This window comes from Danio aesculapii, chromosome 16 (genome assembly GCF_903798145.1).
Source record: "Danio aesculapii chromosome 16, fDanAes4.1, whole genome shotgun sequence".
Classification (NCBI taxonomy): Eukaryota; Metazoa; Chordata; class Actinopteri; order Cypriniformes; family Danionidae; genus Danio; species Danio aesculapii.
In genome coordinates, this window is record NC_079450.1 from 20,728,118 (window position 1) to 20,741,275 (window position 13,158).

The following is a 13,158-nucleotide window of genomic DNA, read 5'->3' on the forward strand; positions in this document are numbered from 1 at the left end:
GTTCTCTTACCGAGATATTTGGCTTTTTCCTCTCTCCTCTCCTTCGCCTGTTTCTGCCGCTCATCATACTTCATTCCATCTGAGGAAAAAAAAAGACAATCAAACGTTTAGTTTTGATGAAGTGTTCTGAGTTGCTCTGAGGTTGACATTCTCCCCACTACAGAGACAGAGACAGAGACAGATAGTGTGAGAGAGAGAGAGAGAGAGAGAGAGAGAGAGAGAGAGAGAGAGAGAGAGAGAGAGAGCCAGTCAGACAGCAGGGTGCCGGGAATAAGAGAGGTTATTGTGAGGTAAAGGCTCACATCTGCAGCTCTATAAAGCACTGGAAGCTGGCAGAGGCACAGACTGGCAGCATTCACACGCTCTGGCTGACAGCGGAAAACCCAGAGGACTCACACACAGACACAACAGCACACAATTAACAATCATTCACCTGGGCCGAAATACACACTGGCAGGTTTTATTGGTTTTCACTGGTTATTTGTTGTTTGTGATATTATTATTATTGGAGGTTGCTACAATCCAGCAACTAGTGCTGTCACAATAACATCTGATATGATTCCTTAAAAAAATACACTAATGATACAATAGAAAAATAATGCTGTAGCATTCATTTAAATTATTAAAGTATGTAAATATTTACGGATGTCTTAATTTCTTTATTAATGATGTTAAAACCTTAGGCATTGCTTAGGCTTCTGTTTTAAGAATTATTATTATTGGTCTCCTCAGATTTACTTGCTCTACCAAAATTTTTTACTGGCCCGGCTTTAAAGAAAAAAAAAAGTAACATTCAAAAATAAAATTATGATTAATTTAACGTTTAATAATTTACATATTATAGAAGAAACTAATACCATAACTAATACCTTATATTATTATTATTACCATCATGACAATTTATTCTAAGATACAATTCCAACTATTAACAAACTTAACTTTTGCCTCAATAAACTCTTAGTATGCTGCTTATTAACACTTGTTAAGGTAGTAGGGCTAGAGACAGCTTAACAATGTAGAATAAGATCATGCAGAATATGTACTTCATAAGTACAAACAAAAAGCCAGTATTTTACTAATATAGGCAGGTAATAAACCACTAGCTAATACAGAGTGAAATTCAATACCTTTTATGACCTTTTTAAGGGTGCTTTCACACCTGTGGTTCGGTTCATTTGGTCTGGACCAAGGGCAACAAATGATACATTGTAGCATTTTTCCGCCGTTTTGGGGTGCTTTTCACACTACACTGATTGCTTTAGTCTGAACCAGTTGAAAAGAACCAAAATGCAGTCATGAGACCAAATCCACATCACTCATTGGCCAGATGTTATTGACCGTATTTCCTAAACTGCTTTTTGATTGGTCAGAATTAACTTGTGGGAAAATGCCAAAGGAACTCCCGCAAGTAAACAACTGGTAGACACAAAATGTAGCTTTTTACTATGGAGGTACGACTGCACTGGCTGATTGTATCCCTGGTCATAGTATACTATATAGTTTGTATAAATCACTTTAGACAAACTATACATTTCGAGAACGAAGTGCAGCTGTGGCTAGAAAACAATGTTTTCATGCATGACTTGCGATAAAACACCATGAAGATGCATAGCAAGTTGCTTCGGAAGGAGGCGTGAACTAATTTTTCTAAACTGCGACATGGTCATCCTCCGGAAATATTACCAACGATCCATCAGGTAAAACCCCATAAAATGGGACAGCGCAATGGACTACGGCAGCTGGATTAGTCCAAAAGGCGCACTTTTTGCTGTTGAGTCTGCTCTAGTTCGGATTATATTCTCACTACAAACGAACCGCTACAGCGTGAGACCACCTCTTCAAGTAGGTCTTGGTACACTTTTTTGGTCCGCTTTTGGCGTGTACTCGAGTGTGATTGCTACATTCACACCTGCCCAAGCGCACCACACCAAGAGGGAAAACGAACTCTAGTGCGATTCCACCAACTGAACAATGCAGGTGTGAAAGCACCCTAAGGCAGGTGTGACTCTTTCTATAGATTTTAAGACCTTATCGCCACTTAAGGGTTTAACCGGTAACATAGGTGACATTTTTACTTACAGTATATTACTGATTGTGCAAGAAAGCACAACTAAAGAGTCTTAGCTTAGATAGTGCTTTAAAAAGACTAAATATTCTCCACTGTTTTGGTGAAATTATGCTCCATAAAACAAACTAAAACATTATTCATATACTGAACATGAATGCCAAATCATTCTCTTCCAGCAGGTGGTGCCTACAAAACAGCATGGATAATGGTGTTGCCTTGGTTACTGCTGAATGCAAAGCAGCGTGATGTAAAATCTGTCATGAATTTCATCAATTTCATAAACTACACAACAGCCCAATAAACACAGATTAAACGTTAGCATACAACAACACACTACATCAGGGGTAAGGAACCTATGGCTCGAGAGCCACATGTGGCTCTTTGACCAAAAATATGTGGCTCTCTATAGGTGGCTCTATGTAGCTGTCTCTTTTCAATAATATTTCACAATTTTTTAAAAATATAACTGTTACTAGAAATCAGTTTCCTATTGAAAATACAATTACAATACCCTTTATATTGTATTTTCCACAGCAAAATGAATAAGAACTCGGTTTACAATAAAAGGATGTTTCAACCAACCACCTCTAGTTTAACTTGAATCACGACAACAATAAAGGGCAAGTTATATTTCTTACATTTCTATGGTACATTTTTATGGTAACTTACATTTCTATGGTAACCTCGCACACGAAAATTCAAACATTCAGGAGTTGCGAAGGCAAAAAGAAAAAAAAATCTGTAAATTGTCCTTTCTTTATACATTTTAATGCATCATATTTGTTTAATTTTGAGTTGTGCATGGACATAAATAAAGGTTTTTTTAAATAAATAAAGGTTTATTCATTTATTATTTCATATGGCTCTTTAAAAAATGCATTTGATAAAAGCTGAAATGGCTCTTTGCTGAAAAAACGTTCCTGACCACTGCACTACATAATCAAAATTGATACAAAACTTTATACACTGTAAAATAGCATTAAGACTCCACATTCACCTTGCAATAGTGAGAATTGGTAATAATAATAATAATAATAATAATAATAATAATAATAATAATAATAATAATCTTTATTTATTTTCAACTTCAGAATTATATTTCATTACAAAAGTGCCATGTCATAATTTAGCACAACCTAACAAAATTTAGCATTCAGCCTTCATCATCATCAACATGTTTGTCCACACACGTTCTAAATTGCTGTACACCAGATTACACAACACATTAAGTTAAGACAGTCACCGTTTCCAGTTAACACACACCTTTCCAAGCACGTGTAGAGCGGAGTTTAGAAAACAGCTTTAAACCAATCACACATTCAGAGCAGTTCACTCAGAGTTCATCACTTTAACCAGCACCCCAATCTAAAAGCTCTCTGCAGGCCCCATCAAGTCTTTGAATCTGCATCTCATGACCCACAAAGTCTAGTACAACTTTGATCTGATGACTCAAGCTCATTAATAATGATCATAAGACTCCAGCAGCGTTCCTCGTCATGATCTTTGCTCCACTTGGTCTCAGTATTTATAGATCGCAGGAAGCTGAAGATGTTCCCACTGATGAGTCACCGGGCAGAGCCAGAAAAAGCAGCAGACTGACCCAGAAACAGACACCAGAGGGTCTGAGGTGTGAAACCACTAGGGGTGCGCAAAAAATACAGAAATAAATGCTTCATTTCATCTCTTTTTTCAAAGAACCTATAGTTGATTCAATACTGATTCACTAAAGCTGTGAATTGATGTCTTTTCTTCAATATTCTGTATTCCAGGGACTTGTTCCAGAAGTGTTGATTGTGGCTCCCAGAGTGAGAGCTCCCCAACGGCAATAAATAGAAACGTCAATCAACAGACTTTGTAGTCTCAAAAAATGACTTTTGCTGCTTGTTCAGACTTTTTATCTAAAATAGGTTTAAAACTGTTTTAGAATGAATACAATCCTCGTCCACACTGGCATTTCATCTAGCGTTTCTGAAAAGCTCTCAGTCCACTCTACACAGCTGAAAACGCACATCAGGCATGTGCTGTAAGCTGCTTCAGCATATTCTCGCGTCTGAGCTCCAGGCAGTCAGCAGGATGTCTGAGCACACCTGCCCGGCTGAGAGCAGCCGAACGTCGGCCAGTCCATCCTGAATCTACCGCTGGATCTCATCTCTCTGTATTTGTTAAATGCGATCTAGAATTCATCTTGTGTAGACCGATATCTAAGGAGTCTGTGTTTTGAATCTATTAGCCTACTTGTTGTCATATAACTAGTTTTGGCGAGTTATCAGTGAGTTATCAAAACAAGGCCAACATCTTAACTCATATTAGTGCTTGATTCAAGAATATAATCGCTAAAGGAATTATTCACCAAATTTGAATCCATGTTTATTTATTAAATATATGGATTCCATGTTAGAGATCTGATTACATATGATATATCTATATCATATTAGATTACATGTCTCATTAGATAAGGCTATAAACAATAATAACATTTCTCTCTGTTACATTTTACATTATTATTAACGTATAGTTGATACAATACTGAAAAGCTGTGAATTGTTGGCTTTTTTTCCATATTCTGTATTCCAGGGATTTCCTAATTGTTGATTGTGGCTCCCAGAGTGAGATCTTGCCAACGGCAATAAATAGAAATGTCAATCAACAGACTTTGTAGACTCAGAAAATGTCTTTTGCTGCTTGTTCAGATTAGTTATCTAAAATAAGTTGAAACAACACAATTCTTAAAGTGTCTTTGGGACAACTTAATTGTTTTATGTTCAAATTACTTAAATTTGTAAACATGTAAATATAGTCTGCCTGCACACCGCTGTAGTGCATATATACAATAGAACCGCAAAGAAACATGAATGAATGCGCAAAAAAAGATCAGGTTGTGTTTGAAAAGTAATAAAAAAAACAGACTAATAGATGCCATTCGGTGACACAGTTCACATCCCTTTTTTGTGGCTAATTGCATTTTTAAGGTTTTTTAGATGTTAATATCAATAAGATACGTTTAAGAAGATCTATAAGCTAGTGTGCTCCAAAACAGTGACAAAATTCATATTTAAAAGGTTGATTTAAACATCCCTTGAGGTCACCTCATACTTCAGTTTCTCATCAAACTTCTGACCAATCAAATACTCTCTAGTATATGAAATGCCCCGCCCCCTTCACAGCTTATTTCATGTGCTCTTCATTTGATGCGCTTGATTTCAACCACTCCCACTGGAAGAGCTGTGGTAAAAAAAACGAAACACTATTGCTGTTTTTATACTGTTTTAGTTTCGTTAAAAGTATATCAAATTTCAAATAAAAAAACTGCACATTTTAAAGCACTTCATATTCAGGTAAATAGGTAAATAGGGAGTCAAGTCTAAAGAGAAAGTAACATGAAGACATTTATGTATAAAGTCTTAAAGACACATCATCGTAGTAAGACACAGCTGCTGTTCATATTAATCATGATAATCTCTTGGCTAAACAGGTTTTATAGCTTTATCAATATATGTAGAATTTATCATTTTTAAAAAACATGTATTATACATTTGTCCATGTGTGGGTCTATATATAAATACACATTCATTACATGCACCTGAAAAAAGTGTTCACTGATTATTTTTAGAAATATCTATTGACCTTATTCCCACGTATGAGTGGCTGCAGCCATCAGAATCTTTTTGGCTGGAAACGTCTGGTCTCATTCACTTATAATGATTTTTATATGTTAAAAACAGCGTGTTATATTTCTACATGTTGCAAACTGATATTTTCTTATTATATTCTTCTTTTCATGTATGGACATGAACACACTTGTTTGTAGAGCAAGTAGTTTGATCGTTTACTGCCGTTTGTTATTCCTAATAATTTCTCCCATAGGCAACTGAATTGGAAATTCTAAAATTAGCACAAAAATTAGCACACTTCCGCACTGTAGAATAAGGTCAATCACATTTGTATTAAATCTACTTTGAATGAATTGTATTTGGAATCAAATTGAGATTGTGTATCAGAATTGAATCAAACTGATACCCAGCCCTTATAATCCCTGATCTGACCAACTTCTGAAGTGCTCAAAAACAATCTGCATTACTGGAAAGCTGTATCGACGAGTCAGTGTTTGTGACCAGAACCATCCAAAATCAAGTGCAAAAATCGAAGTACAAACAAGTTTATAAAGGTTTTGCTGTTCCAATAAAACCACTAAAAGGAAAAATGACAAGATCAACAAATGGTGAAACCTAATGGTTATGGATTCTGGCACTAAGAGCACCGTACCCTAGAGCAAGAAATAGATATGGATATAAATATCATGCAAACAATGAAAGAAAAGCACTCATCAAAATATTGAAAGGCGGTTAATATTAAAAGTGATTAAATAACATGATACAAAAAAATAATAATAATGAAAGTTATATAGAAAATTACTAAAAATATTTATCAGAAATGGCTAAATAAAAGGAAAAAAATAAAAAAGTAAATAAAGATAAATAATATTATGTAGAAAATTCTATAAAAATCGAAATATTTTTGTTATCTGAAATAGATAAATAAACAAAAATAAATAGTAAAGAAAAACTAAATAATAAAATAATACAGATAAAAGAGCTTTTGAAACAACACATTTATAAACAATTATTTGATTAATTGTAATTAGGCGATTCATCACCTTAATGACATAAGCTAAGCAGAGCGGAGGCTGGTCAGTACCTGGATGGGAGACCACATGGGAAAAACTAGGTTGTTGCTGAAAGTGGTGTTAGTGAGGGCAGCAGAGGGTCCTCAAGTTGCAGTCTGTGTCAGTCCTAATGCCCCAGTATAGTGAAGGGGACACTATACTGTCAGTGAGCACCGTCTTTCGGATGAGACGTTAAACCGAGGTTCTGGCTCTCTGTGGCCCTTACCATCATGGTCTCCCAATCATCCCTATCCACCGAATTTGCTCTATCACTGTCTCTCCACTCCACCAATAGCTGGTGTGTGATGAGTGCACTAGTGCCGTTGTCCTGTGGCGGCCATCGCATCATCCAAATGGATGCAGCACACTAGTGGTGGTGTGGAGAAACCACCCTGATAATTGTGAAGCGCTTTGGCTGTATGGCCATACATGATAAATGCGCTATATAAATACACATAACAAAAACATTTTGATCCTAGGTGCAAGTAAATATTTCCAATATTATAACAGTAAATATAGTAGAAGCCTTCCAAACAGATCATGAATGGGAGAGACCGAAGAATATGAAAGCATTACATATTAACTAGTTGACTGTTTATTAGCCTTCAAATTACTACATATTTGTTACTAACAACATACAGTACTAATAAGGCCCTATTCTGCATCTGCATATTTTAGATATCTTGCCTTATATCTTAAAAATGCAACAAAACCAACCTTACTTCGCATCACTAAACAGCAATTAGGAGTTTATTGACAGAAAACTCTTATTAATGATTATGTGTTCCCTTCCCTGATGTAAATTGTCACTGTAAACAGGTTAATTTTGCATGCTGACAGCTGCATTTCCAAGTTTTAACCAACATTTACAATCAAAATACAAATTAAAGCTGTATAAACCACACAACAACCTCAAACTGAGTGTGCCTCACACAGGTGAGTGGGCTTGACAAGCCACCTGTAGAAAACACACTCTTACATCTCTCTGACACTTTAACCGACACCTGCACCAGTTTTGCACATCTGCACCAGACACATTCTTACAGAAAAAAATAACACACAAATAAAATTCACAATACATTTATAAAGTGTGGTTTACACAAGTGAGTGGGCTTGACAAACCACCTGTAGCCACCTGTAACCACCTCTTCACTCTTTTCTCTCTCTCTTTAAAAAAACCCATCTCCCTTACTTACTCTAGCACCTAATTCTTTGAGCACTAACAATTCACTTGTATAATTAATATAAATTTGTATAATAATATAAATAAACTCCCAGGATGTCCTTCGAAAAAGAGTCTGGGTTTAACCACGGCATCCTGGTCAAATTTGCCGACTGGTCTCTGTCCATCATGGCCTCCTAACCATCCCCATATCATAATTGGCTTCATCACTCTGTCTCCTCTCCACCAAGCTGGTGTGTGGTGTGAGGTCTGGCGCAATATGGCTGCCGTCGCATCATCCAGGTGGATGCTGCACACTGGTGGTGGATGAGGAGATTGCCCCCTACGCTTTGAGAACTCAGAAAAGTGCTATATAAATGTAAGGAATTATTATTAATTATTATTATTATTATGTAATTAGCACTTCTTGTGTGTACTGCCTATTCTTGTTGAATTGCTGAATGCCTCCTCAATTGTAAGTCGCTTTGGACAAAAGCCTCTGCCAAATGACTAAATGTAAATCTAAATGGATTTTCCTGACAACCAGAATAAAGGTGAGCTGCAACCGGTTAGGTGAGGGGGGGACAAAGCTATGATTCAGCTTTGAAGCAGCATAGAGTATGAGTCAAAGACTGAACTTCAGCTCTACCCTTCCTTCAGGTCTCCTGGTGTTCTTTCACACAACTAATATATTCTGAGTGAGGCAGCAGGATCGATGGAGGGAAATATTCAGTGGAACACAGTGTTCACTTTTTACAAGATGTTCAGCCTGACAGCAGCAGTATATTTTATGATGAGATGAGCTGAACTGTGCACAACCGCTAGTATGAAGGAGTCTAAAACATTAAATCTCCCTAGACTGAAGGATGAACCAAAAAAAGTCAACCAAAGGTATAAATCAGAGTAAAAAATTAAAGCTAAAACTTACTCACTTGACTTAATGATTCTCTGTTAAATACTCTAAACAATCTGTTTAATTAATAATTGTTAATATGACTTTAAACAAACAAACAAACAAACAAACAAACAAATAAATACAAATGTATTACTGTATTATTATAAGGAACACCAGTTGTGTGTGTGTTATATCTAGATATAGGTTCAGTATTCAGTCTCCTTTTTTATTTAACTAACTAACTTACTGAATACAGATATCTATAAACCAATAATAATTCCTCTTTATTTATTGTAATGCTTATAGCTGAATAAATTAGTGTGAATTTATAGAAATGTGTTTACATAATAATACTAATTACAAAATACTAAAGTCCCTCCATACTACATAGCATATTGTTTTTTCTCTTAAAACTTTTCTCTGGCGTTTATCAGTTTATGCTTGATTTTGATTATTTCATGGTTAATTCAAATGTTTCCAAAACGCCACAACAGCACAGTTTTCCTCTTAAACTTTGCTTTTAGTTAAGTGACTCCTAAATGTGGTGCAAATCATTATAAGCAGGTCATTAAAATAAAACCAGATCAAAACAATTATTCTTTTTTTTATGGACAACATCGAGAGAGAGTTTTGAATTTATTGCCATTTTTATTTTCTCAGGCTATTTCATAGCAAAACCAGACATTTTATAAATATCACTCTTTTATAGTGGTGTTATAGGTCACAAATCTCACGGTTCTGATTACATTATGCATTTTTAGTCATGGATTGGACCATTTTTTGGATTAGCCAAAAAGCGGAGTAGACCAAAAACATCAGTGGTTTTATCTAAACTAGAATCTGAATCTAATCTAAATGCTTTCATACATGTGATCTATATGACGTGAGAGGCAATCTCTCTGTGATCGTTACAAATTTAGGATCTAAATATAAATTTTTTTTTTAAAAGTATAAATCCGCAGGTCACGTCTGTTCCAAACTGTGGGTTGTGATCCTTACGAATCATGCGTCAATTGTGATCCGTTACACCTCTATTTTTTATAATAATAAAAAATTATAACAATAAATATACATCGACAGCAATAAACAACACATAAGATAAAACACATAAATAACAATAATAATAACAATAATATATAAAATAAAAATTAAATAAACAAACAGTTTAGGGTTTATTTCTGAATAAAAAACAAAAGCATTTTGGAAGGATTTCTATTCAAATTTATTTTAATTTAAAGTCTCTGCAGATAAAAATCATTGTCTAACAACATTAAAAATAGGGTATTTCAAAAGAATACAACAATGTTAAGACAACATAACACTAAATTACAACTGAAATTAGGACAGTGGGATTAATCGAAATTTAATCGCAATTTGAAATGTTGCAATTAGCTAATCGCAAGCGGCAGCGAAATGAAATCAATATGTATTATATAATTTCCCTCACCCAGAGCATGAGTGACTGCCGTCTGTGTGTGATAGTCTTACTATCCAATTGAGTAAGCACACTTTTTGGTCTGCCCAATCAGAATTGTGTGACCGAACTAAGTGGAAAGTCCACATAAAACAAAAAAAACTGAAAAGCGTGGATAAGTGGAATGATGGCGTCTGCCGCTTCAGACGAATTCATATAAAAGAAAAGCAGCATGTCTGTAATATGGGAATATTTTGGTTTCAAAGTCACAGACACCCAATAAAAACAGGTCATTTGTAAGAGCTGTCGCAGAACTGTTGCCACAGTACGAGGAAATCCAACAACCAGCACCTAAAAAAGCACCGCATATGAGGAGTGTCTTGCTAATAAGTCAATTAAACGTATTGCTAGTGATACTCAAGTAGCTAGCAACAGCAAAGTACAATTTCAGAGTTGTTTGCAGCTGTTACATTATATGAAAAACATCACAAAGATTCCAGGAGATAAAGAACGCCATAACTGAGAAAAATGAGTGTTTAATTTCTGAATATTTATAAACAAATTTGAATAAACGTTGAAGTTAATTTCTTTTCAGTTCCTTTTTTAACTAATACTCACTGCATTTAGCAATAAGATGCTACGATACAGAATATTGAGCTGAAGCTTGACTACAAAATTAAAAAAAAAAAAAAAAAAAAAAAAAAAAAAAAAAAAAAAAAAAAAAAAAAAAAAAAAAAAAATCGCAAATCAAAATTGCAATATCGGTCAAAAAGGAAAATTTTTTTTGATATTTTCCCCAAATCGCACAGCCCTAACTAACATTAAACTCAATAAAAGAGTATAAACATCTAGTCAGGCCCGGCTGAACCTGCTTTTCCCACTAAATTAACAACTGCCAAACAATGTACAACCACATCCTTGGTTATACAAAGCGACAACAATGAAGCAGGCAAAGAAAAGCTGCTTACTTTCTCCATCCTAAACAACTCTCCCATTATCAAGGAATCTAGTGACTAGTGGCTGGCATGCACAAGAAAAGAAACCAAAAAGCCACTCTGGCGAAATCCTTACTTTCTGTTTCATTTACTACCTCCTCACTGCTGCTACCCACCACACAAGAGTATAAATATTTAGTCAGGCATAACTAAACCTTCTTTTCCCACTAAATTAACAAACGCCAAACAATGTACAACCACATCCTTGGTTATATAAAGCAACAACAATGAAGCAGGCAAAGAAAAGCTGCTTACTTTCTCCAACCCAAACAACTCTCCCATTAACAAGAATCTACATGCGCTCGTACAAGTGAAGGCATTATACTATGAACGTGACAGAAGCAGGCAGGAGGGTTAAATCCCTTCGGCTGGCACAGCTCCGTGAAATGTGATGCCCAGTCAGGTTTCATTGCTCCACCTCAGCTGATGACCAGAGGCGATTAGGAAGTGCCCGTCGCCAGCCTTCACAAATCAGCATTAGCATCAACATTTACTTCACTAGCCGGATCCGATTCGAACATTAATGTAATACAGTAAAAAATAACTCAATTCTGGGAGCATTTACAAAAGGCATGACTGAGGAAATTCTTTTTGGGTCAATGAACAAATGTCATCTGTTATCTTTCAAGACTGTGGTCAGAGGTAAACCTTGGACCACAATGATGGTCTTCTTTCTCTGAAAAATTCCCCAAATGCTTCACATTAGAGCAAAATGGTTTTGAATGGAGTGGAGCGAACTGTTTATCACAATCAATGTTGTGTTGGGAAAAAAATACCAGGTAATGAAGTAGGGCTGGGCGATATGGCAAAAAAATTATCACGATATCATGTTTCATATCATTCGATATCGATAATTATTGAATATTCTTAAACAATACATTTAGGAATATTAGGATTTCTTAACCACTTTATTTTAATTTACCGACATTACTATGGCAAATAGTTTTAATAGTCAAAAAATAACAAACAAAATATCTGATCTCTTTATAATAAAATAAACATAAGTCTTAAAGAGACTCTTAAACTTGATAAATAAAATGTTACAAAGTGTGTGCAACTAAGGTCAACATCTGTAAGGTGTGAATAATACTGATACAGTAAACCTCAAACTCTGTAAACAAAACAAATTATGATAATCAAATCTGAGCTTTCAAGTAAATGAACCAACCAGCATTATTCAAATACATACTGCAACATCACAAATTGTGAAGTTGAATGACTACATTACCCCCTATGCTAAAAACTCTTTCAGATGGGGTGCTAGTGGGTGGCATGCACAAGAAAAGAAACCAAAAAGCCACTCTGGCGAAATCCTTACTTTCTGTTTTAATTACAATCTCCTCACTACTGCTACCCACTGCACTCATTTCAGCATATGTTCTTCTAACCTGTGGGCATCGTGCAAGTCGCGCGCTTCCATTGAAAATGACAAACTTACACCCTAAGCTTATTGACATTGCTTCCAAGGCGCACGCTCAGCAGTCACATTTTAATAAAACTATAACTTTAGCCTTTATACCGAATCATTTTTTTTAAAAATCGATATTGACAATGGTTTTCAGTTAATAAATATCAATACCAATTTTAATCGCCCAGCCCTATAATGGAGGTGAAAAAAGCCTTCAGGTTTCATGTAAGAACACCTTAAAGGGTCGGTTGACCTAAAAAACCTTCTTCATCTTCGACTAGACAAGATTCTTTATTCTACTGGATAAAAAAATGATATTTAGAATAACTTTTTGCAATCAATCTTCTTCAAAATACCTTTTTGTGCGTGTGGTCAACAGAAAAATAAATCGTTATAGAATTGGAGTGGCAGGGCTTGCAAAATTTCAAAAACCCTGGTAGCCTTTCGGGCAGGCACTCTTCAGTTTTTGGCAGCCTGAAATTAATTCAAATGGCCTAAATAAAAAAAAAACATTATTTACTAAATAAATACAAATACATACATTTACTAAATA

The 13,158-nt window shown here is 35.3% G+C and overlaps 1 protein-coding gene across 5 annotated transcripts in view; it reads right to left on the bottom strand.

Annotated features, from left to right (window-relative positions):
* The window catches only part of map7d1a (MAP7 domain containing 1a), an 81,613-nt gene that overhangs the window by 39,239 nt on the left and 29,216 nt on the right, over positions 1-13,158 (bottom strand). For all 5 annotated transcript variants that reach the window (XM_056474866.1, XM_056474864.1, XM_056474865.1 and 2 more), the window contains exon 3: positions 11-79. In XM_056474866.1, the coding sequence (XP_056330841.1) occupies positions 11-79 (69 nt within the window). The remainder of the gene's footprint in view (positions 1-10; positions 80-13,158) is intronic.